The 26,727-nt window shown below is 40.4% G+C and overlaps 2 protein-coding genes across 4 annotated transcripts; both read left to right on the forward strand.

The window, feature by feature from the left end:
- The first annotated feature begins 4,068 nt into the window (after nucleotides 1-4,068).
- Nucleotides 4,069-18,438, forward strand: cln3 (CLN3 lysosomal/endosomal transmembrane protein, battenin). 2 transcript variants are annotated; one of them, XM_062407969.1, is made up of 14 exons: nucleotides 4,069-4,300; nucleotides 5,023-5,119; nucleotides 5,231-5,305; nucleotides 5,722-5,801; nucleotides 8,612-8,697; nucleotides 9,429-9,501; nucleotides 10,124-10,267; nucleotides 10,599-10,738; nucleotides 13,182-13,234; nucleotides 13,323-13,391; nucleotides 13,574-13,629; nucleotides 13,719-13,812; nucleotides 15,213-15,353; nucleotides 15,598-18,438. In XM_062407969.1, the coding sequence occupies exons 1-14, from the start codon at nucleotides 4,212-4,214 to the stop codon at nucleotides 15,712-15,714; spliced, it is 1,314 nt and encodes a 437-aa protein (XP_062263953.1). In that variant the 5' UTR covers nucleotides 4,069-4,211; the 3' UTR covers nucleotides 15,715-18,438. The 2 variants fall into 2 exon arrangements, with proteins under 2 accessions (XP_062263953.1, XP_062263952.1); XM_062407968.1 differs by having other exon boundaries at nucleotides 4,070-4,300; nucleotides 13,176-13,234.
- A 641-nt stretch (nucleotides 18,439-19,079) lies between these two features.
- LOC133971137 (serine/threonine-protein phosphatase 4 catalytic subunit B) lies at nucleotides 19,080-26,339 on the forward strand. 2 transcript variants are annotated; one of them, XM_062408374.1, is made up of 9 exons: nucleotides 19,080-19,240; nucleotides 19,795-20,040; nucleotides 20,813-20,864; nucleotides 20,953-21,003; nucleotides 21,130-21,231; nucleotides 22,135-22,308; nucleotides 22,463-22,589; nucleotides 23,841-24,030; nucleotides 25,407-26,339. In XM_062408374.1, exons 2-9 carry the CDS (start codon nucleotides 19,931-19,933, stop codon nucleotides 25,534-25,536), a joined length of 936 nt encoding a protein of 311 aa, XP_062264358.1. In that variant the 5' UTR covers nucleotides 19,080-19,240; nucleotides 19,795-19,930; the 3' UTR covers nucleotides 25,537-26,339. The 2 variants fall into 2 exon arrangements, with proteins under 2 accessions (XP_062264358.1, XP_062264359.1); XM_062408375.1 differs by having other exon boundaries at nucleotides 19,085-19,240; nucleotides 19,820-20,040.
- Nucleotides 26,340-26,727: the final 388 nt, after the last annotated feature.

Raw genomic sequence — 26,727 nt, forward strand, 5'->3', positions numbered from 1 at the left:
CGATGATGTGCGCCACAGGACGATGTGCGCTGCACGATGATGTGCGCCACAGGATGATGTGCGCTGCAGCATGATGATGCGCCACATGAGGAAGTGCTCCGATGTGTGCCCCAGAATGATGTGCACTGCAGGACGATGTGTGCTGCACGATGATGTGCGCTGCAGCATGATGATGCGCCACATGAGGAAGTGCTCCGATGTGTGCCCCAGAATGATGTGCGCCACAGGACGATGTGCGCTGCACGATGATGTGCGCCACAGGACGATGTGCGCTGCACGATGATGTGCGCCGCAGGATGATGTGCGCTGCAGCATGATGATGCGCCACATGAGGAAGTGCTCCGATGTGTGCCCCAGAATGATGTGCGCCACAGGATGATGTGCGCTGCAGCATGATGATGCGCCACATGAGGAAGTGCTCCGATGTGTGCCCCAGAATGATATTCGCCACAGGACGATGTGCGCTGCATTATGATATGCACGGCAGGATGATGTGCGCCACAGGAGGATGTGCGCTGCACTATGATATGCGCCACATGAGGAAGTGCACCGATGTGTGCCCCAGACAATGTGCACTGCAGGATGATGTGCGCCACAGGAAGATGTGCCCCTAGGACGATGTGCGCAGATGTGTGCCCCAGGATGATGTGCGCCACAGGACGATGTGCGCTGCATGATGATATGCGCCACAGGATGAAGTCCACCACAGGACGATGTGCTCCGCAGAATGATGTGCACCAGATGACGAAGTGCGCCGATGTGCGCCCCAGGATGATGTACGCTGCATAAACCACATAAGTCAAAACGGACATTGCATATATGTGTACATATGGAAGAGTTACCGTGGCTACTGCAGCAACAGCAGCTCCACTGAGACAAAAACAAAACAGCAGACAGCTTCCTACCATCAGCCTCAGTGCTGAATCACCATAGACTTTACAAAACTTGTACAATTCAGGTGAGCTCACAATAATATTAATAGCAGCTTGGCATCTTACCCCATGTTTTTAGGCTTGACTCAGAATAACGGTAAAGTCTGTCAGTCAAGCTCCTGCCTCGTCAGCACAGGTGCTAGGTGCAGAGTTATCATATTATTACCTGAGTCCCGTTAACTAATCTTAGGCGCTTGATTCAAAGTTGCACTCTGGGTTGTTAAGCTTCAGATCCGTCGAAACTGATGCCACGGTCAGAACTACAATATTTTCACAGCCGTTATATTCCGAATTCAAGGGCTCCTCCAAAGCTTTGTGACTGGTTGCAGTGAAGCGTCTGGTCTCGTCATAACAGCGCTGACTTCCCAGTACACAATATTTTCGCAGACCCTTATTATCATTGCTTCAGGATCGATTCAACAGGGTATCTGGCCCGTTAAGCAACTGTCCCCGTCAGAACACCACTCCGTCTCCAGATCCCACTGCAATGGTGGTTCCTGAATCTTCTATCTATTAGGACTCGATTCAACAACAGGGTATTTGGCAGTTTGGTCCCTCACTCGCCGGTGCAGGCAAAAACCGCTTCCTCCAAAACCCCCTGACTAATTCAGGTTGCAGTTTGTTGTAATTGCAAACAATTGTTTGTATGGTCAAATTTTGAAATCTTTTGCGCCAAGCTGAAAAACCTCAAATCCTTCTCTTAGTTTCTCTCTCTCATTTCCCCTTCATTTCATTTCATGTCTCTATCTCATTTCATTTCTTTATCTCATTTCATTTCATGTCTTTATCTCATTTCATTTCTTTATCTCATTTCATTTCATGTCTTTATCTCATTTCATTTCATGTCTTTATCTCATTTCATTTCTTTATCTCATTTCATTGCATCTCAAAAAACACAGAACTTATTTATATCTTACCTCCGATCTCTCCACCGCACTCTCACACCTATAACAATGACTATCTAACTAATACAGAATTTGCTTTAACAGGTTTCTGCCTACCTTGTGATTTAGAGCTCTTGTGAGAATGGGGAGGATCGATCGGAGCAGCCTAGACCTCAAGGTCTGCGACCTTTCTGGTCAAAAGATCCTTCTCAGGATCACGTCAGTCAAAACTTCTCTTAGGATCACGTCGGGGTCACCAAATTGTCAGACGTGTTGGTTTATCCTAAATAAGAGAAGAGCCGGCATGTCCCCGCCTCTTGGCACAGAAATCCAGGAAGTGACAAGAAGCCGCTCTCTGTGACGCTTCTACTACTCTGATAGTTGCTAAGCAAAATGTTCTCTTCATGAAAGGCCTTGACACAGCTGATGCCATGTGGGCCATTGGAGAAAGGAATATGATGTTCCTGCTATATTCAAACAATGTCCTGTTGATGTAAACATTAGGATCCTCGAAACCAAAACAACAAGACAAAACAATGTCAATAAAGTCACTCTGTCTGAATGAGTCTAAAGGGAATAATGGTTTAATACCAAAAGTTAGAATTCAGAACAATTACAAGATTCATTAACAACAATATGCAGCAAGGGTTATTTATAAATAATTTGTATAAAGGCCTTATATCTAGCTCGAACTGATCATGCTTCCCCCCCCCTTTAGTTGCAAATAGTTTCAATCAGACCCTAATACCATCTAGAATTTAAATTCCTAACACATGGCAGCGTCATAGCAACCCTCATAGCAACGATAAAAACATTCGTGATAACTATTAAAATATTTATCATAAGCACGAACTGGCTGAAGACTGTGGAAGCAAAGAGCACATTTCTCGCTAGAAATGGTGTCAGAATGTATTTTTAGGCCCAAACTAAGTTACAAAATTATATTTTTATCTGAAAAAACAAGGAATATCCGCCATGTTTTCCTCTCCGCAGACGGGAGCTTGTGCGTCACGTGACGTGAGAACACGCCAATGCAAAACAATGGGCTGACAAAATGTTACCATCTCACACTCTGAGAGGCCAGATTGTGAGATGGTAACGTCGTTCCAAGTGGACCAACGTTGCCACTGAACGTTTTCTGATGCCCAGGATGATGTGCGCCACAGGTCGATGTGCGCTGCATGATATTCGCCACATGACAAAGTGCACTGATGTGTGCCCCAGAATGATGTGCGCTGCAGGATGATGTGCGCCACATGAAGAAGTGCACCGATGTGTGCCCCAGAATAAAGTGCGCCATAGGACTGATGTGCCCGCAGGACGATGTGCGCAGATGTGTGCCCCAGAATAAAGTGCGCCACAGGACGATGTGCCCGCAAGAGGATGTGCGCAGATATGTGCCCCAGAATGATGTGCGCTGCAGGACGATGTGCGCGGCAAGATGATGTGCGCCACAGGACGATGTGCGCTGCACGATGATGTGCGCCACAGGATGATGTGCCCGCAGGAGGATGTGCGCAGATGTGTGCCCCAGAACGATGTGCGCTGCAGGACGATGTGCGCTGCAGGATGATGTGCGCTGCACGATGATATGCGCCACATGACGATGTGCGCTGCACGATGATATGCGCCACATGAGGAAGTGCACCGATGTGTGCCCCAGAATGATGTTTCTGGGGCACACAGGACGCTGTGCGCTGCACGATGATGTGCGCCACAGGACGATGTGCGCTGCACGATGATGTGCGCTGCATGATGACATGCAGCATCATGTTGCACTGGCGCACATCATCGTGCCGGGCACATCATCCAGCGGCGCACTTCATCCTGCAGCGCACGTCATTTTGCGGTGCATATCATAGAGTCGCAAGATGAGAAGGAGATGAGAAGGTTCCGTGCCCTAGCCCAAAACCGCCACTGTTGATATGACACCATTATTGTGGTTGTACATTTTAAGAAGTGACCTGTTCTTAAAAAACGTGCTCAGGAAAACTGCACAACCCAGTGAATTAGAACTTGAAAAATAATCAAACTTATTTCATAATAAATAAGATTGATGGGAGGTCTTGATAATAAAAGGTCAAGTTACTCTGTGCATCACGTTTTAGTAGTTAATACTAGTTCATAATAGTCAATAGTAGTAGTACCTCAGTAGTGCATTGAGCCACAGCTTCACGGAACTGGAACCTTTGAGGGCGGTCACTGTTCCTTTGGGTATTTATTTGTATGAGACGCCGAGTGTCATGTGACCTCAATAGCAAACCCAGCTGCCGGTTTGATGTCTGTGTTTGCGGAAGCATTTCCTAGAGTTGCTCGGTTAGCATCCAGCTAACTGTGTCGCTGTGTGTTTAATGCAGCTGTTAGCTGGGTTGTTGGCCTGGACTCGTTTGTTATAATGGAGCCGCAAGGCAGCGTGAACGCAGACCCTGCGGACAGTGATGGTGAGGGTCGTTGCATACGATGGCGCAACTGGTCTGGGTTTTGGTGAGTGTTCAGCGATTGAATCTGAAAGTTTAGTTTCCTGGAGAAGTACTTAGGCTAACCCAACTTTACGTGTTGTGACATATGCCACTGTGCAGAATGTTAGTTGAAATGATCATGATGTGTCCTCATAGTGTCAGACAAATACAAGGCCCTGAAACTTCGACTTGGTATGTTAGGATTTAAATCAGTGTTTCCTTGCAACTTCCTTAAAAATGAAAAAAGGGAACGACTATTTAGTCTCTGACAAATAATCTAACTGCTGCAATCAAAATACATCATCAATTTGCCCAGTGATAATTTAGTGTCTGTGAATTAGTGCTACATGCAAGTTAAGTTGAGTTATTACTATCCTTTAGGTTGGGCATCACATTCCTGTCCGTTAAATCTGGTGTCAAACACTGTCCAGTATCAGAAGTTGATATTATACATGTTTAACCTGCTTGTTATAATGACTTATTATAATTTTTTATAATATAATGTTAAAACAGATACTTTAAGGAGGTTGGTTTAAAAAACTGAAAGGCGGGAAGGGTGTGAGAACAGGTGACAGAGGAAATATATATATAGCGCACATTGTAATGTATTATACCAGCTCTCAAAAAGTGTGATTTTTACATCTGCAATTATGTTGCTGTTATCTCAGTCTGGTGTTTAGTTGTTGTTATTGATCCATCAGAATGTGCCCTCTCTCTATTTTCTTTCCCTTCTGATGACCCCTTCAGGTTGCTTGGATTGTGCAACAACTTTGCTTATGTGATAATGCTGAGCGCTGCACACGACATCCTCAAGACACAAGAGTCTCACAACACCACAGCATCTGTAAGAAGGCCAATTTGTATTTGCATTGTTTTGTAGTTATCTTGATTGTTATTTCTAAGGGTTTTACACTATTAATAATTCACTTCTCAATTCTTTTTTGTCTAATTTTAGACAGAAGCCGTTGATTTCCAAGGTGGTTACAGTAGCAACAATAGCCGTTATGACTGCAATCCTGTTTCTACTGCGGTAAATGGAGATTCACAACACACCACTAAATAAACACAGAAGCTGCTTTCAGACACGCACTGAACTCCCGATAATCTCCTGACATCATCTAGAGGGGCTGTGTGTGTGAACACAAATACACGAGTGATAGGCTGGGGACTTTCTCCAGAGTTTCTCGTGCCAGCCTCCCAGTAAAAACTCCATCCATCCATCCATACTATAGATGCTCTGTATGCATGTGTTTTTTAATAGGTGATTGTAAAGCGCTTTGTCTGATCATCAGAATAGATATGCTTTATATAAATACAAACCATTTAGTTAAATTGACTGACAGTAGTTTTTTGTCCAGCTAAGGGTCAGAGGTCATCTCGCACTGCGTTTAGGACTAAGAGCAGGTGTTTGAGCTCTCGATGACTTTCTAATGTTTTCCTTCTCAGGCGGTGCTGTTGGCTGACATCCTCCCAACGCTCATCATCAAGCTTTCTGTCCCTTTTGTCATCCACAACCTGCCGTATGGGTAAGACCATGATTCTTACTTCTAACCAAAGTCTTTGATGACAGTTGACTAACAATTGATTGAAGTTATGACCATTGGTGAACTTGGTAAAGCAGTTTCTCACAGCTGAATTTTTTTTTAATAGAGTGTAATAGTGACCGCCCACTTTAAGAATGACTCTAGTTCCAGAAGTAAACTTCCGTTTTATTTTCTCTTCTGACATTAAATCACATCTTTTTAATTGTTTTGAGCCAGCCGACCTGCCAAACACAACATACTAACATAGCATGTTAGAAAGAGATGTCATGGTTACTCTGTTGTAAAAGTAATGTAACCCTGAACCATACGATTGTAGCTAAAATGATTTTTGCAACATTTCCTTGGTAACAGTGAGTTCCACGTATCAGAGATGATGCTATTACACCTGAGGATTGTGGGTAGTGTAGTTCTTCCAGTCATCGTGAAAAAACATGTTTTTCTTAAAGCACAGTTGATCATTTGGCTCAATTTAGAAAATGATGGTATTTTAATTATGGAACCAAAATGTTGAGCTTTTTAGTATTTTCTTTCTCTTAAGCTGAATAATGATTGTGATAAATGCTGATAATTTAAATGATAATAATGAATGTCTTAGCACTGCTATCTTTTTAAGTGTTGATTCAAATTATTCTGCTGCTGTATTCAGCCAGGCAGTCATTCCATTTTTTCTTTAATCACAGTAGTTTCTTGATTCTCGAGATGGCAGAAAACAAAACAAAATGCTTTTTCATTGTTTTCACTCCGGAATAGTTACAGTAAGGTCAATAAATATTTGGACATTGACACAATTTTCATCATTTTGGCTCTGTACACCACCACAATGGATTTGAAATGAAACAATCAAGATGAACGTTAAGTGCAGACTTTCAGCCTTAACTTGAGGGTGTTTACATCCAAATCAGGTGAACAGTGTAGGAATTACAACACATTTTATATGTGGCCCCCCTTTTTAAGGGACCAAACGTAATTGGACAAACTAATATAATCATAAATGTAATTGTCACTTTTAATACTTTGTTGCAAATCCTTTGCAGTCAATGACAGCCTGAAATCTGGAACCCATAGACATCACCAGACGCTGGGTTTAGTCCCTGGTGATACTCTGCCAGGCCTCAACTGCAACTTTCTTCAGTTCCTGCTTGTTCTTGGGGTGTTTTCCCTTCAGTTTTGTCTTCAGCTAGTGAAATGCATGCTCAATTGGATTCAGGTCAGTTGATTGACTTGGCCATTGCAGAACATTCCACTTCTTTGCCTTAAAAAACTCTTTGGTTGCTTTCGCAGTATGCTTTGGGTCATTGTCCATCTGCAGTGTGAAGCGACGTCCAATGAGTTCTGAAGCATTTGGCTGAATATGAGCAGATAATATTTCCCGAAACACTTCAGAATTCATCCTACTGCTTTTGTCGTTAGTCACATCATCAGTAAATACAAGGGAACCAGTTCCATTGCAGCCATACATGCCCACGCCATAACACTACCTCCACCATGCTTCACTGATGAGGTGGTATGCTTTGGATCCTGAGCAGTTCCTTCCCTTCTCCATACTCTTCTCTTCCCATCATTCTGGTACAAGTTGATCTATGTCTCATCTGTCCATAGGATGTTGTTCCAGAACTGTACAGGCTCTTTTAGATGTTTTTTGGCAAACTCTAATCTGGTCTTCCTGTTTTTGAGGCTCACCAATGGTTTACATCTTGCGGTGATCCCTCTGTATTTACTCTGGTGAAGTCTTCTCTTGATTGTTGACTTTGACACAGACACACCTACCTCCTGGAGAGTGTTCTTGATCTGGCCAACTGTTGTGAAGGGGTTTTTCTTCACCAGGGAGATAATTCTTCTGTCATCCACCACAGTTGTTTTCCGTGGTCTTCCGGGTCTTTTGGTGTTGCTGAGCTCACCAGTGCGTTCTTTCTTTTTAAGAATGTACCAAACAGTTGATTTGGCCAAACCTAATGTTTTTGCTATCTCTCTGATGGGTTTGTTTAGATTTTTCAGCCTAATGATGGCTTGCTTCACTGATAGTGACAGCTCTTTGGACTTCATATTAAGAGTTGACAGCAACAGATTCCAAACACAAATACCTCACTTGAAATGAACTCTTGACCTTTTATCTGCTCCTTGTCCATGAAATAACGAGGGAATAACACACACCTGGCCATGGAACAGCTGGGCAGCCAATTGTCCAATTACTTTTGGTCCCTTAAAAAGGGGGGTGCCACATATAAAATGTGTTGTAATTCCTACACCGTTCACCTGATTTGGATGTAAATACCCTCAAATTAAAGGCGAACGTCTGCACTTAAAGTACATCTTGATTGTTTCATTCAAAATCCATTCTGGTGGTGTACAGAGTCAAAATGATGAAAATTGTGTCAATGTGCAAATATTTATGGACCTAACTGTATGCTGCCAGCAGTAAACTCAAAACGTAGTCAGCGCTGGTGGCCCATATGTTTGAGTTGTGCAGTTGTTCAGTGGCCACAGTCCTTCTCTCTCTCTGATGTGTGGGATTGGGACTTAACAGATATGATAAAGGCAACATGAATGATTTTCGCCCTCCTTTACTGCATCTCACTTTATTTTTATTTATTATTCTTATTCTCTATTTAGCTTTCGTATTGACTGTCAGAATTGCTATTTTATGCTATAGCATACGACTCAGTCTGCAACTACTGGGACAATGAAGAAATACCGCTGTACAGATAAAAACATGGTCATTTAACATCATTGTATTACCTAAACATTGTACTCTTTTCTATATTTCTTGTGTAATTTCTGATTTTAATTTTTAGTATCCGGGTGGTGTTCTGTGCCACCATGGCAGCGGCGAGTTTCCTCCTTGTGTCCTTATCATCAGCTGTCTGGATCAGCATCCTTGGTAAAGCCACCTTTTTCTTTTCAAAGATAATACTCAGTTATAGCTGTTATCATCACCAGTTAAGAATTGACTCTTATCCGGAATTCAGATGATGAACAGGCTGCAGCTTCAAATCTTAAGTCCCAGTTTCAGTTCCTGTCACTTTATCTCAATAGCAGCAGCAGCAGCTGTGGTTCTTCCTGAGAAATGTGACACCATTTCAGTCTTATCAAGACCCACAGCTACAAATGTTTATCTCCACGCTTCATCACCATATCAATAAAGTTATTCTAGCATTTGTGTTATCTTCTGTTTTTGGCTGGTATTTTTTGCTTATCAAAAATGTATGAAAAGACCTAAATAGAAGGACAAGTTTTCAATTGGACTCAAGTATTAACTGATTAGATTTCAGTGGTCAAAGGTCAAAGGTTGCGATGACAACAACTGACACATTTCTCTGCAAACAGCTCAACAGCACATTCTATCACATTCTCTCAATGGATCATACATTTGAAACAGCACCTCTCTAACACAGAAACTAAACAGTGAATCCTTCAACATTGTGATTCTAATAAACTGACATGCCGAGGGCTTGATGATTCAGGTTTCATTTCACAGTAAAGTTTATTAAATACACTGAATGTAACAATGTGCCTATGAGAAGATTGCCTTTCTGTACTTGATGCCTCTATTCACTCCCTCAGATTGTGTTTCTGAGTGTGTTTTGTACGTTTTTGTCACTGCGTTTGCAGGAGTGATCTTTGCCAGTATCAGCGCTGGACTGGGAGAACTGTCCTTCCTCTCTCTCACTCACTTCTACACCAGGTAACATTTCATTCTTTTTTTCATATTCCATCAATCCTGGAGCTTCAAGTAAAAGGTTTATTAGTCTGTGAATAGAAAAGGGGTTGAACAGTCGGACATTACATAATAAGAACCATTTTAAAACTGAGAACATATACATGGAGTTAAAGGACAACTAGCATTTAAAAACATTTTTCCCACATTACTACACATGGCAGATATTCTCCTATGGAAACCCGTTCATGGCAGAAAGGAAAAAATAAAGTCAAAGACATTCTTGACTCCAGGATTTTGCCATTTAATAGTTTTGCACTTTACTATGAAATCCCTGTTATTAAAGCTTCTTGGAAAGTACCCCCATTGGAGGAGGTTTCAAACTAAACCCCCCCTCACAACAGAAATATCATTTGATAACAAAGTCATCTTGATTTATTTTATTTGAAGTAAGCTCTTATGTCCCTGGAATATCATTTTACTACAATATGTCCCTGTCATGTATTTTAAGTGGAAACTTGCCGGCAATAATGTGAGGTAGCTTCTGTGTGCTTCTCATGTTGGTATTTTTGTAATTATTTGTAAATCTAGATGATCCGATGACCATGTTTTGTTTGGATTGTGATCATTGGTTTTGTGCTTGTCACAGGGATGTGCTGGGAGGTTGGGGTTCAGGTACAGGTGGTGCTGGTGTGGCTGGAGCCCTCTTCTACTCAATCCTTACCCAGGTTGGCCTGTCACCTCAGGTCACAGTTCAAATTATGCTGGTGGTCCCGTTTGCGATGTTGATCAGGTGAGAATGGAAACCCAAGATAAAGATGTTCTGTATTCGTTGACTTTGCATCTCAATGTAATTTATTACAATTGCCTCATCGTCCTGTTGAATACAAGATAAAAGAATAAATCAAACCAAAAACAAAGATACGGGGGTGAAAGTGTAAGCTAACTGACAGAGGTAATGAATATAACTTTTGTGTCAGTCCACAGATGGGCCCTTCACATGCCTTTCTGTTCTGTTCTGTCCGTTAATCATATTATTAGTGAAATCACTCCTGTTTCTTATTTCTTTGCTTATACCATCATGCTGCCCTGCTCCTTGGCTTTGTTTCATCACACACCATCAGCTACTTCACCGTGCTGGTTCCTCCACCTTCATTACCTCAGTGGAAATCCAGAAGGACAGAGTATGCAGCCGTGGGCTCAGAGGAGAACCGGGGGCTGATAGATGGTGCAGAGGAAGAGGAGGAGGACAGATCAACCCCAGGTTAATGTTATGATCTCACATTACAAATTATAAATTCATTCATTTTGGCTGAAAATGTACAATTCAGTTCATTATAGAGCATTAGCCATTTTTTGTATTTAAATGCAGAGATTTAAATAACTTTTAAATTAGATATTTGTGCTAGGAGGATTATATTTCATACTAAATAAATTAAGTGTGAAATATTTCCATTTCCTACAACTGTTCAGATGGATCAGTGAAATAAGAACTACCTCAAATGACAGCCATCTTTGAGAACACAATTAATTTCCTTTTTGTATCCCATCTGAAAACATAGAGGAGGTGGGACTTATAACATATTCTGCAAGGCAGCCACCAGGTGGGGATAGAGACGCTTGGGCTTTACTTTGGGTTTATTTTCAGTCATATAAATGTTTAAGTAAAGTTTATACTTAAGAACTCATATCTTCTATCTAATTTTGAATGTAACATTGGGATGAGTGTCAATAACAAGCTTTTACTCTCAGCCATCTTGCAGTGGACTTCAGGGAGTATGTTTAATGACTGCACAGCTCATCCAGAATGCAGCAGCTCGACTGGCTTTTAACCAACCTAAATTCACTCACACTACTCCTCTCCTCCGCTCCCTTCACTGGTAACCAGTGGCTGCTCGCATCTGGTTCAAAACACTATTACTTGCGTACCATGCTGTGAATGCATCAGGTCCAGTCTACATCCAGGACTTGGTCAAACGTTACACCCCACCCCGTTCACTCCGCTCTGCTTCGGCTAATCGGCTCGTTGCTCCTTCACTGCGAGCTAAACACTCATCAAAAACACGACTGTTTGCCGTCCTGGCTCCTAAATGGTGGAATGAGCTCCCCATTGACATCCGGACATCAGAAAGTTTACACATCTTCCGCCGAAAACTAAAAACATACCTCTTCCGACTTTACCTTGAATAAAAAAAAAACTAAAAAAAAACTACTAACAACTTTTGAAACTAACACTTTAGTAGCACTTAAATGGCACTTACATATAGCACTTTGTAATTTTGCTTTATTTTGAAGAAATTGTACTTTGTTGATTCTTGTCGTCCTTGGTATGTACCCTCGGGTTTGAATGCACTTATTGTAAGTCGCTTTGGATAAAAGCGTCAGCTAAATGAAATGTAATGTAATGTAAAGACCAGTGTTCAGATTCAATGTTTCAGATTTAATATGGATCCAACTTGTTTTCCTGCATGCACAGATTCTTATGAAGGTGAAGTGTGAATGAATAAATAAGTAATGCAGAAATTCATATTGAAATATACAAATTTAAAGATTAATACAGATTTTGATGAAAAAGGCTTTTTCTGTATCCCTACATTGACTTATTTCTACATTGATTAATTAAATTTATATTTAAATAAATCAAAGTGGTAGTAACTAACTATCTTATTTACCAACTTTATTAATAAATGTGGACATAGATCAATTAATACACAAATGTGGAAATAAATAAATGTAGGTGTCCTGAAATAGCCTTTTTCAATGCAGTTCAGTTCATTTAATTTATTTCTGCATTTATTTATCCATTTATAATTTCCCCCCTCAACTTCAAGCAGGTGTTGGACCTAGAGTCTACAAACAAAGCCACAACTAACGATACACTGCATCTGAAACACACTATGACATGTTAAACCAGTCCAAAAAGTCTAATAGATTTGACATACACATGAGAGGTAGGATGTAGGAGAGCTCCTGATAGTGTAAATGACACATTGCAACCCACGTCAAGATATATAGAACACAAGTTTTACTTGGCACTTATGACGATACATGTTCAAAACATGTGTAAATTAAGTTAATTACATCTACGAGTGCATATTTTTTATTATGTTAAGCTAGGCTAACCCCAGCCTGCCTTCTCCTCTACACAGTGACACAATGCTGGTTTTGTGAAATTGGGTGAACCTGAAGTGTGATTATAGGTACAGACATGAACTCTAGAGAAGGCCCACACAATTGTTCCGGACTTTCTCCAGAGTTTGCCTTTCATACATGATCAATGCAGCAGGAGATTCTCCGCTCAGACGTGTTCCTAACAATTTCTCTCGACATCTTTGTCTTCTACATGTATGGCTCAGGTTTGCTATTTGTATTACTATTTATCGTTTTTTATTCTTGTATCTATCGAATTTTAGAAATGTTATCAACCGGCCACTTGCTTGCAGTGAATCCTCCTTGTATCTACCGCTGTTTTTTGGGGCCAGAAGAAACTCAGCAGTAGGTCCTAGAGGCTCTCACTCTCAATTCTGTTAATTTCAGGAGTTCAGTTCATATCCGAAATTTTAGGATACTTCACCTATTTGTGATTTGATTATTCACAGGAGGCTGCGTATTTGTTGTCCACAAAATGTCTATGAATAAATTTTATCTTAAAGCTCTGCTGTTCAATAATTAAACAGAACATGTTGTCTTCCCTCTCAAAGTAACAGAGGACGTGAGCACTGGGCCTCTCACCTTCAGAGAGAAACTGCACATCATCAAAGTTAGTGTAACCCTTCAATGTACGTCAGACTTGAGTATTCAAGTGTTTAAGTGGTGACATGATTATTCCTCTTGATTCCTATGAACAGGGCTTGTTGAAGTTTGTGCTTCCGTTGGGACTGGTCTACTTTGCTGAGTACTTCATCAACCAGGGCTTGGTAAGTTCTCTGCTGCATTTATCTTACTTCAGGTTGTTGAAATCTCCTCATGGTTTGGATAGTTTGCGGATATGAGATGTCATTTTCATGTATTTTTAGCCCATTTACACATTGAAAAAGAACACATTGTAGGTATTCAAGATTATAATATTGAATTGAAAAATGCATGTTTCCTTCTCCAGATGGAACTCCTGTATTTCCCAAACTTTTTCCTGTCCCATGCAGAGCAGTATCGCTGGTCAGTTAAGTTGTATTCTTTCAGTGTCCTTATTTAAACCGTCTAAGGATTTAGACCTTAGTTTGGTTATGATCTGTGTTTGTACCCAGGTACCAGACATTGTACCAGGTTGGTGTGCTGGTGTCTCGATCCTCCCTGTGCTGTGTGAAGATCAGAAACCTGTGGGCTCTGTCTTTGCTACAGGTGAGATGAGGAGAATATTTTTTTTCCTATAATATCACCTGGAAGAATTTTTCCTCCGTGAGCAGGGAGTGCAATGAGTAATGCATCCTCAACTGGAGGTTCCAGTAACGTGGCTCTGTTAGTTGGTCACTCAAGGTTTACAGACTGTGCACAAAGATGGACGATGCGTCTGCACTTCCTCCCACTTCTCAGAAATGAAGCTAAAATATCCCTGCCTGCATGTTGTGCTTTGGAGTCAGAGTCAGAACAGTAGCAATCAGGGCTGGAGCCACAGCATTGAGGTCCTGTCCATACACATCATGACTTTCCACCTTGTTTTTGTTGCATCAAATAACTAATTAAACCTTAACTTAATGGAAAAATAAACATACATCCCTGTGACAAGAACTACATTAAATGAAGGAAGCTATCTTTCAGAAAAACGTATTTGATGTCTACTCTGATTTGGTCCATTTCCCATCTATTATTGTGGAGGAGGCAGGATTAAAGACTTCTTGAGGTGCAGTCATGTCTCTCATCTTTATATACAGTCTATGCCTGCGGACGAAAACATCTAAATAATCTCATTTACTAACCGCTAAGAAAATCTGAATTCATCTTTTTTTCCCTCTAAAGCAAACTACATATATTATTTTTCTTATAAGGTACACACAGTATGTGCAGTAAAGTAAGAAATAAAGTAACGGTTCCTGTCCAAACAGGATCAAGTAACCAATAAAAAAACAAGACTTGAGGAATATACATAGAGACAGTTCTTTTGTACATTTTATAATGAATTATGTGATGGCATTTTCCTCTTTTTTTTCAATAAGGATGGTCCAGTTTTTCCTCTGCTAAATGAGATAAGTTGAGAAACATTGAAGCTCCTTTTCTTATTGGTTAGCGAGTTTGAACAGCTCTCATCATGGCGGCTGGTTCCAGGTCATTTCACTCAACTGAGGACCTTCTTCAGCAAAATGAATTCAAACGCACCCTGTGAATGTTATATTGTTGTCTGGTGGAGGAGGCAGTCACAAGAAATCGAAAGAATCAATATCTAATCTACATTTACAACTTCTATTATTGTTATCACCTTAACTATTCCTGCTGAATTTGTTATGATTATTTGATTTGTTGCATGTCTCTTTTGTTTGCACACCTCTATCCTCAAGGTCCAGAAGAAATATCAGAATAAGTAGTATTGTGTCCTGTCAAATGTCTAAAAGCTTTAAATCAGAATATTGATTCCTCACCTGAAACAGAAATAGGTTCAGCAGCACAAATAAGCTTGAAATAGTCACGTGCTTGGAGTTGTGAGTGCTGACGCATCGGTTTCTACTGCTGTGGCTTTCTGTCTTGTGTGAAAGTGCTGATTTCCCTGCTCTGTTTTTTCCATCTGCCCTCCTGCCTGACCTCCACAGGTGGTGAATGCGGTGTTGCTTCTGTTTGCCGTACGTTACCTATTCTTGCCCAGTGCCTGGCTGGTGTTTGCCATTGTCCTCTATGAGGGTCTGCTAGGTGGAGCTGCGTATGTCAACACCTTCTACTTCATCAGCAAAGAGGTCAGGTCAACTTACGGTCACATGGTTTGCTTTTTTGTTGTCTCCTTGTGTCATAACCAGCAGCTGGACTGGTTCAGCTAGAACTAAATCCTGCACACTTGTGCTTTAATTACAGTATCTCACAGTTCATTTTGCCTTAAATTGTGTTCTTCTTTTATACTACTAAGTTGTAGCTGTGTTGTTTCTCAGTCTGCAGTAAATATCCTGTATGTGTCAATCCTGACGTCTTTCTATTCTCCCACAGAGTGAAGACAGACACAGGGAGTTTGCAATGGCTGCTGCCAGCGTAGGAGACAGTCTGGGTATAGCTCTGGCTGGACTCGCTGCTTTCCCTGTCCACAGATACTTCTGTTCCCTGTGACCCAGCCCACACACTGACAAGCAGGATGAATAAGCAAGATGTGGGTGGATTCCAGTTAAGGGATTTTTTTTTTATCTGAAATGAAAAGACAGACTTCACTCCTGCATAATTCTGACTTCACAAACTCAGGTTTAGGAGCAGTCTGGGTTCCAGGGTCTGTTGGTGAGGGGAGTCTATAAGTTTTGTATGATTCAGAGGGATATGATACAATTATAGAATGATTCTTGGTGTTTGAGGTTATTTAAAAAAAAAAGATTCAGAACAGATTTATTGATTTATTTAAATAAAAAACTAAAACGTAGCTAACTACTGTTTCTAGAAACGGCAGTAAAGTTTACTACAGCAGAAGTCACGACTAATTAAATCATCTGTCAGTGGAGACAAATCTGTCAGTTAGTAAAATAAATAATATTCCTGAGTGAAGTTTAGCGATGATGAATAAAACCGACATGAGTCAGCGTCCATCCTTTCTCTGCTGCTACTGTGATTCCCAGTCTGTAGGTTTCACTGGTACAGAGAAATGGTTTGTATTGGAATGTAACTGAGTTTATAAGAGTTTTCCTCAGTTCCATTTGTGACAAACTAAGAAACTGTTCATATAGATGAACAACACATCTACTCGTCCTTGCACTATCCTGAAATTAAGCCAGAATATCCTGCATATGAACGCTGACATCTTGCACATCTGCACAGTTGCAATCAGGGGATGGAGCCACGGTATCCAGTCTCAGCTCTCGATCATGATGTTTCACCCTGTTTCTTTAGCGTTGAATGATTTAATTAAAACCAAACTTACCAGGGAAATGGAGACTTCAACAAAAACAAGTGTGATGATAACTACCTAAAATGACAGAAACCATCTTTGAGAAATATGTATTTAAAGTGCACTTTGACTTTGACTTTTTAAGTTTGGTCCATGTCCCATTCACTAACAAGGAGGAGGCAAGCTTTATGACCTATTATGCAGCCAGAAGAACCTAGGGGGCAATCAAGACACTGTGGTCTTACTCTAAAGGGGGGCTGTCATTTGGTGCATCTTTTATGTACAGTCTACATACAGACAGTTAGATTAGCTTGTGTGTTACATTTTGCTATTGGCCTAACAAGTGCAGCGTTGTTGTGGAAACCAACGACTGCAGACGAATGTCCTTTTTTATGTCTGTCCTTTTTACAGAGTTGACATAGGGCTGAGAGAGAAGTTGCCTTAACTTCCACGCAGCCTGACGCAAGGTTAGGTTAGGTCATCCTTTGAGTAGCAGTGATCAGAGCATGTGACTCCTGATTTGCTTACTTAGCTCTTTGTGTTGGAGTTTTGCCTATTCGTACGGACTGCACAGACAGCCAGTGTCCTGCAGAGAAAGAGCCCGCTGCTTATGCTGACATGAAAGTGCTGAGAATGTTGACGGCTTGTTTTGCACAAACTTCAGTGACAAATGACTGCCACATAAAAAAGGAATACAATGCTTCACATGAGAAAAGAAATACAGCCTGAACACCACTTTTCTTTGAGAACACTTCTCAAGGAAACAAGCCATGACATAATCTGAATACTTTATAAATTTATTACACAGAAATGTATTTGAATCACAGGAAATATTAAGATGTTTCATTTAAATAGAATTATGCCTGATGTAATGGCACTACCACTCATCAAAAAGTTGTTAAGTGAACAAACCCCGAGCTAGAGAAGAACTGACCCGAGTGCAGAGATGGTACTTACGAGTATGCTTTTTATCATCAAGTATTCAAATAAAACATGTGGTAACCTCTCACTACCTAAGCTGTCATTACACTAAATAAGCCAAAACTGTTATTGTCAACATGCTAGGGGACAAAACCTGTGTTTTGATAAGTCATTTTAAATGTCACATCTTATAGTGATTGTGTGAGATGCTTAATCTTTATGATACAGTTTTATTACATGTCAACTCGGTGTCCTCAATTCTTGGACACAATCCACGAGTTAAACCATGTAACAGGATAATTTTTGACTTGTAGTAACAGAATTACTGAAATTAAAGCTTAAAAACTTAAAACTTCTTCATTAACAACAAAACTAAAGCAGAAATCCACTCAGAAGTTAAAAGCAGTACATCTGCATACACACATGACCTTTGTATTCATAGAACATGGCTGAATTAGGCTGTTGCATAACTTCCACGCAGCCTGACCTTTGTTTTACCTGTAAGTAACTGGTACTTTTTCACTGTCGTGACTAAAGTAACCATATATGCCTTTTAATGTTTCTCCTAAAGTTTTATCAACGTGTCTTAACATGTGGCAGTGTAACAATCTGGAATACAATGTGCAGAGATTAAAAAATGTTTATTTTATACTGAAAGGAAGACACTGAATGTGTGTATTATCAAAAGATACAAAACGGGGAACAGTTTTTATGTCAACATCACCAGGACACTTTTGTAGTGAACTTGTTTTGGCTTGAGTTCTTCACCAGAAACACCAAAGATCTTTCCCGCTTTCCCAAACTAATACGAGTTTAAAATGTCATAATGGTTTAAGAGCTTGCACAGATGTGTTTCATATCCTGAAATACATATTCCATAAACACACATGCATATTCCTAATGAACTCTTCAATTACCAACATTTGACACGATACTGCTGCTGCTGCTGAATTGTTCAAACTTGTTACAATGTGATGATATGTTACAATGATGTACGGGTTTGAACCAATGTTGACATAATTAAAGTATGTTGAAGTTTACTGTTGCGTAATAACTTTTTCAATTGGTTTGCACATAAAGCAATAAAATAGATCTTTTAAAAATAAAAAAGTGGAAAATATTTTGAGTGCTTTTTAAAACGAGGTTTTATAACAGAATGGTATACTTTGATGTTATCGTCATTGTTGCCTCTGCCCATTTTGATATATATGGCATGTTGTTTGCCCATGAGTCATAGACAGTTAGATAGTGTTGATGTTAGTGTCCAACACATTATCTGCCTTCCAATTAAATATATTCGATTGTAAGTCTAATAATTTCTGCTCTAAAATAAAACTGAAGATTGTTGTAAAAAAATGTTATTAACAGTGACCCCTGCTTATTATTTTTAGCAATTCACCAACTCATGATTTGGTAATGAAATTGTGGAAAATACCAATTTATTGACCTAAATACCTTCATAACCTACACTCAAACCCTGAATGCTAAATATCCCTCTTTGAAAGTATTTCTCCATCTCCCTTATTGAAAAAAGAGAATCTAGAATATTGATTAAACACAAAATATTCGTCGTTACAACGTGTTCGACAGGAGGAGACGTCTGGTTCGCTTTCCTTCGTGTGCTTGGACTTTTGTCTTTAGCTTCCCGTGTTTCCCGAGCAATGCGCGTACCCTACACCGGAAGTCGCAGTGACGGCGCTTGGTGTTCATGAGCACGACAGGAGCGAGACAACCGGCAGAGACCGGGGCAAGAGGAGCCGGTGGACGGCGACGAAACACAACCCGCGGAATGAAACAAGCTGCTGTGCGCTTCTTCGCAGTTCAGCCACCTCTCACCAAGCGGTAATCACTCTTAAGTTGCTTTTGTCGACTTAGCGGGGACGTAAGAGTCGTTTTTCATATAGCATGTTAGCATTAGCATGCTAGCTCAGAAATTAGCAGAGGAGCGCTGCGCCGCCTGTTCCTGTTAGTTAGCCTGCTAACACACAGCATTTCACCATTTTACCTAAATACACGACTCGGTTTATTAAGCCCGGTAAGAACCTGTTATTATTCGGTGGCGTTCGGTGGATTTTAGCATCAACCCCGGGGACATATTACTCAGACAAAATGGTTGGCTAACTTATCAAAGAAGCAGTAGTTCTCTGACGTCGTTAGCGGTGATATAAGCTAACATGCTAATGGTTAGCCCGCCGCTAAGCTACGCCCATAGGCCCCACATTCCTTACCCAACAGCGTCAGTTAGTCTCATTTCTGGGTAGATATACGAACAATACCGTGTGCGTTTCCAAGCGGTTTCAACAAACGAAACCAATCGTCCTGTCAGAAATAATTTGAGCAAACGCACGTATAAGATATCAATCAACTAAACTATCCAACTGTAATTTCCTTTCTAGTTGGTGATTCTGAGCATCTTTACAGCAAGAGCCTGGCGTACAACCGCTGAAGAGCCTGCCCATTTCCCGGGAGGGAGACTGTTGTGACTGCCTGCTGAAGACGGCCTGTTAGCACAGCGTGTGAGCAGCTCTCCCTATGTGTGTGACAATGGGGGACATCAGTGACCTGGACCGACAGATAGAGCAGCTCCGACGCTGCGAGCTCATTAAGGAAAACGAAGTCAAAGCACTGTGTGCCAAAGCCAGGTAATCAAAGTGGATCATATTACAGACACTGAAACGTGATACTTGCTCAATTTATGAATCTTCATTCGTGCTGCTTACATACATTTTCTTTAAGCCAACATAATGCATGCAACAAGCAAATTGAAGCAAATGGTTAAGAACCCATACTGGGTGACATTGTACATTCCAACTGGATCAATTACAGCATTTCTTACTGTAAAAACCATAATAGTTTAATATTTTTTAGATTGTTGCAAATAAAATATAAATTGACAGGAATTGTTTTTTTTCAAACAAACAGTCATTCATGTCTCCAACAGACAACACATTATCTTTCAATTGATCTCCTTGATGCTTGCTCTCACCTTAACCACCACTACTACTTGAAAAACCCTAAACCTAACTTTGAAACATGTATTTGTGTTAAACTATAGTAACACGTTATGGTGACTTGTATGTTGTACTCATATGGAAGACAAGTAAATATAATGGCTCTGTGTAAACAGTTCCCACAACATGAGTAATACCTGGAACACACACATTGTCTGGTGAGAGTCAAACGGCAACTTATAGTTCCCACTGTACGGTTTCATAAAGAATCATCCACATGTAGGATAGTAGAAATTAAAACGGAAGTCTTAAGCTTGGTGTTGTATAGAAGAAGAAAAAAACCTGCCTCTTCTTGTTACATGATTATCATATTGACTTCCTTTTGTCCAGCTGCTTATTTTTAATAATGCATTAGCAAAACCCTTAACAATTGTACTCTAATATGTCTGTTAATTTATTTCAGAGAGATTCTGGTTGAAGAAAGCAATGTCCAGAGAGTAGACTCTCCTGTCACAGTAAGTAAACCCTTTTCACTCTTTGTTAACTCAGTTTCATTCAAGTCAAATAATGTGTTAACTGTGATTCTCCTTATTTTGCTCATAGGTATGTGGTGATATACACGGTCAGTTCTATGACTTGAAAGAGCTATTTAGAGTAAGTTTCTATTTGCACTTGCTCACTCTATTTAAATGTTCACGTATTTTAATGTAAAATTGGTCAGTCATGCTGGATGCTAAAATCACTATTAAACTACTTGTTGTTAATCCCACCACTTTGCAGGTTGGTGGAGATGTCCCAGAAACAAATTATCTCTTCATGGGTGACTTTGTGGACAGAGGCTTCTACAGTGTTGAGACTTTCCTTCTTCTGCTAGCGCTCAAGGTAAGCAGGAAATTAAAGCCAAATCTACTTCATTATTGTACCATTCCCTCCTGTGTTAGTATACATGTTATTAGTGTGATTACCACCCAGTACTTCTTATCAGTCCTTTTTGTTTTTCTAAGCAAAGTAAACAAAATTGGTTGCATTCATAAATTCAAATGGCCTCATCAATACATCACAGATTTTAAGATGAGATGCAACAAATATAATATGGTGCATTGTTAAGGTTCATATCTGGCTTTAGCTAAAAATGATAAAAGCTAGTCCAGTAGCACCCTGTGCTGATGACGCCCATCCTTATTCTTTTCATTAATGTAAACAATTGAAGACATAACTTTCTTTGCTTACATTCCGCCCCTACACACGTGGGCCATTTGCAAACGAACTGAGCTGTGGAAGATTGTGCCCTTCTCTGCCTGGATGTGATGAACATGACAAATACGTTTAATGTTCCTCGTGTTTCAACCATTACATTTAAATGGCAACAAGTATTCTCACCATTGACCTTAATGAAGTGTTGCTACACTTTTGAACAATTTATTTGTCTTCATCATGGTAATTTGTAAGTTAGGGTAGCGTTTCTTTGAGCAGCCCCTCCCCTTGTGTACATACTCACATATAGATTGAGATTTTGTCTTGATTGAGAATGGCGAAAAGCACAGAAGACAATTATCTAGTAGACATCCTAAATGTTGATAGAAACAGTTTAAGTGTTAGTACCATTCCTACAGTTAACAGATCCAAAGAGAAATACAAATCTGGATTAATTTATAGTGTTACTTGTCAATATTATGAGTATTTCATAAATCCTCTCTGGGTTATGATTAAATTTCATGTCTGCAGTTGGTATGCTTCTAGGAAATGCACAAGCCATCCTGATCTTTTCCAATCTGTGTTTCTAAGGTGCGTTATCCAGATAGGATAACATTGATCCGGGGAAACCACGAATCCCGGCAAATCACCCAGGTCTACGGCTTCTACGATGAGTGCCTCCGCAAGTACGGCTCAGTCACTGTCTGGAGATACTGCACTGAGATCTTTGACTACCTGTCCCTTTCTGCTATCATTGATGGCAAGGTGAGATCTATTGTTCAGTTAAATTTAGTGACATACATAAAGTTTTCAAGTGTTAAGTGTGTTAATATCTGTTTGAGGAACTTCTTATACACTGAAATACTGCTATATCCCCTCCTTCATTTGATTTGATTTAATTCCTCTCTCCGTCCCTCAGATCTTCTGTGTGCACGGTGGCTTGTCTCCCTCCATCCAGACTCTGGACCAGATCCGGACCATTGACAGAAAGCAGGAGGTTCCCCATGATGGGCCCATGTGTGACCTCCTGTGGTCAGACCCTGAAGGTACACTGGAGTCACTCAAGATTTTTAAATGCTACGTTGTTATTCGATGTATTTACTATTTAAAAAAGAAAATGAGTTGCAAATGGTGTAGTGGTGGAATTGTAGTTTGACATACACAGGATTGTGTGGTCATGCAAACCAGGAAAAGTTGTGATAACATTAAAACCATTTTTCGGGGAGATGCAAAAAAAATGTTGTAAATGTTTTAATGCAGGGGTCTTCAACGTTTTTCTGGCCAATGACCCCCAAACTGTGCAAGAGATGGAGCACGGACCCCCTGCTATATATATATATATATATATAGTATAAAATTGTGTTTTATATTAAACTGGGCCTAGTGCCTTGCATAAACAGCTACCCTGTTGTTGTGCAATCAATACTAAGCTTATCAAATATTACAAGGGTTCATTTATTCATGTTTTTAATTTAAACATGTGCAAGGTACAGGGTTGCCATGCCACTGCCATTTATAAACATACATCTTGCATACAACACTGAGCTATTAAAGTAATTCACAGATTCATGTTTTTATTTTAAACATGCATGCAGAAGAGACAGTGAATCCTCGAGCCATCTGTGGATGGCACACATACGCCCACATTAGTGAGATGTCGGAGCCTGATGGATAGCACACAATTTATCTAATCTTGGACGGATGGAGGTTGTCCGGGAGAGGGTCATATCAGCCTCACAATATGTTGGACGCATGTAAATGTGTATTTAAAGACATTTCAATTTGTGGGGGAAAAAATTGGTTCAAAAATTAAAAAAAAAAAAAAAAAATTATACAAAATTAAAAAAATTGTTTAATCAACCAAAGATTTTGCGACCCCCCCCCCCCCCCCCCCCCCTGCAGTACCTCCGCCTCCGCGGACCCCCTGTTGAAGACCTATGTTTTAATGTGTTGTGTAGTGCGTCATCCAAATTGTAGACTACACCAACAATATACACTAGCGCTTTGAAATTACAAAACAAGATACGGACTGTGTGGCAGAATATTTATCGTTAGAAGAAAGGGACAGAAAACAGTCTGAGATAGGTTTACATATCTTTTCTTTCTGTCGCTTACTGACTGCCTCTCTTTCTCTCTCTTTTCTGTCACAGACACATTGTAACATAACTGTCTTTTTCCGACAACACAACTGATTTGTTGCACAGCTATCATTTTAAAATTTGATAAATCCTTCCCTGATTATGATACCTTGTTGGAAGCCAATCTTAATCTGAACAATTTTCTTTGCTATCTTTTAGACACCACAGGGTGGGGGGTGAGTCCCAGAGGTGCTGGATACTTGTTTGGAAGTGATGTGGTGGCACAGTTCAATGCCGCCAACGACATCCACATGATCTGTCGAGCACATCAGCTGGTCATGGAGGGCTACAAATGGCACTTCAACGAGACAGTGCTCACTGTGTGGTCAGCACCCAACTACTGCTACAGGTACTTACAGTCACACTTATATTTGATTGATTCAGCGGTATTTTTTAGGGGAAGTCTAATATGAGTGTGAGGCTCTAGCTATAATCAGTCTCCCTGTTTGTATGACACTGTTCAGTCCTGTTTGATTGGACTTTATATCATGCTTTGGTCCAAGCTAACACGCAGCAAGTCTGTTTAAAGAAGGGGTTATCCTCAGAAATGCCTGAGTGGTAAAGGTTATATTGAATCAACCGGTCAAAACATAACCAATGTCCTTATTTGTTTTTGGTGTGTGCACAGAAATTATGACAAAGATTTGATCAGCATATGTGCTTACCTTACTCCAAATATACATTCTCAAAAGACACCATATATTACATAAAAAAGGTGATTACATGAATTTTCATCATTTGTTGTTCTGTAGACGGGTGACGGGTTATACAAGTGATCATACTATCGGATATCTTCTGCCAAGTGCTCTTCTATTTGGTCCATATTCGTTCTTCTAAATCTTCCGTGATTTCTGCCGGTAAAATGGAGCATGAAACCGGAAACTAGACTCTGGACTGGATGTAGTAAGCAGACCAATCACAAGCCTTGCGGGCTGTGTGAGGCTCGCGTCGCATTGTTAGAAAAATTGGGAGACGCACGTAAGAAGAGATACATAAGCACGTAAGGGGCCCGGAAGGGCTCTTGCGCTTGCGGGCCCCTGAAAACACAGAAGCATGCGCCGGCCTTTAGGGTGCGTAAGAGAGATGAAGTGAAGTTGCAGCTGATGTAAATAAAGAGGCAAAGAATCTTTGCTGCTGAATTGAAAACAGCTTTGGCTATTTCCGTTTGGATGCTACAAGAGCCTGTATAACAGTGGGAGCTTCAGCAATGACGCAGCTCACAGAGGCAAACAATAAATTCTTTATTGTTTAACACTTATTGGGAAAATCATGATCTTGGCTACATGGTCCTGAATCCCCTTTGAATTCATGGAGATTAGACTACTTCAGTATTAAAGTAATCCAGTCATTTGTACATCCTTGGCTACATTGCAAACAGCATCTGCTAATAATTACATTGGAATACTTTTAAAGATGCTATTTCACAAAAAATGTAAATGTAAGTTAAAATATCAGCCTGTCATTGTACACCACAGCATACTATCCGAAGGGCACGATTAACATAAACCAACATTCTGAGTGACAAGCCAAGTCAGTCCATGTACATACTTTATATTTAACCATTTTGAACACAGTATCATTTAGCAGTTTGTATACACAGAGCTAGGTTAGCATGACAGATTTTGTTGGATCTGCTATGAAAAACGGTTGGTTTTCCTTCTAAATGTCTTTTCTGTTAACTGCCAATATCCTAAACACTTCTTGGTCTCTCCTCTGGATAATTAGATGTGGCAACGTGGCAGCCATCTTGGAGCTGGATGAGCATCTACAGCGGGAGTTCATCATATTTGAGGCAGCGCCGCAAGAGACCAGGGGCATTCCCTCCAAGAAGCCAGTAGCCGACTATTTCCTGTGAGGTCCTCGAGCAGACAGCCATGATGTGTTGAAACCTCCGGTACCATTTCACACCCGCCGCGCTCCATCCTGCTGCTGGACAGTTCTGTCAGTCTGAACTCTCAGCAGTTTGACAGAAACCCTGCCACACCCTCTGGAGCTCCAAACAGCTTCAGCTTGAAGAGCTGGATTTTTGCCATACTGCCTGCGCCTGACAGAACAGTCACTGTGAAAGGTGTATGGGGGAGGGTGATGCTGGGCCCATGACTGTTGTCACTTCCCTTCAGATATAAACTGGTCATTTTCTTCTCGGCCTCCTTCCATTTCCAACTTCTGTCCTCTCTCTCTGTAGATACAGCATTCTCCCTCCAAGCACATGTTTAGTAATTTTTTCATGACGGACATTGTCATTTAGTTTTAGAAGTATTTGGAAGGAGTTAGATTTTTCTTTTTTGCATATGCAGATGTAGGAAGTTTTACAAGATTATCGTTAAGTAATTCCTTCAATGCATATGTTCTCTGTTTTAGATTTATGAATAATTGTTGCTGCCAGGATTAAATTCACAATGACCAAGCCCCTCCCCAACCCGTTTTTTTTTTTGGTATGATGTTTCTTTTAGATGTCATTTGTCACGTAAGTCACTATTTAACATACCCAGTGCTGCTGCCCAGCACCATCACAAATAAATACCATTCATGTAATGACTCCCAGTCAAGAGTCACTATATTCACTGTTGTTTTCTCTCTTAATTCCTTTGACTCTACAAATCTCTGTAGGTTTGTCAATTTTGATATTGTGAGAATAAAGTTTTTGTATTAATGCTGGTTTATCTGCAGTTGTGATTTAATAGCATGTGCATGGTGACAGGATCCAATGTGCTTGCAGTTATCACAATCACTGTACTAGACCACACAGCTTGCCAAAACTCTGAAATCACGGCATACATGCAAACTGCATTAGTGGCACAATTGGACTACTCGGCTCTGAAGGCAAATCTGACTTAACCAAGTATCAGAAACACCATGGCTCTCCAGCTCGTATTGCTATGTTGATTAATGATATTTAAGATTAATTAAATGTTGCTCTGCTGCTGTGTTTAAACCTGTCACCAAGGATCCCTGGTTTGAATTAGGAGTCGGGACCAAACCAACAGAGAACCTTTACCTTCCTCTACAATTCACTATGTATCAGATATCTGATGTAAATTCCATG

Source organism: Platichthys flesus, chromosome 16 (genome assembly GCF_949316205.1).
Source record: "Platichthys flesus chromosome 16, fPlaFle2.1, whole genome shotgun sequence".
Taxonomy (NCBI): Eukaryota; Metazoa; Chordata; class Actinopteri; order Pleuronectiformes; family Pleuronectidae; genus Platichthys; species Platichthys flesus.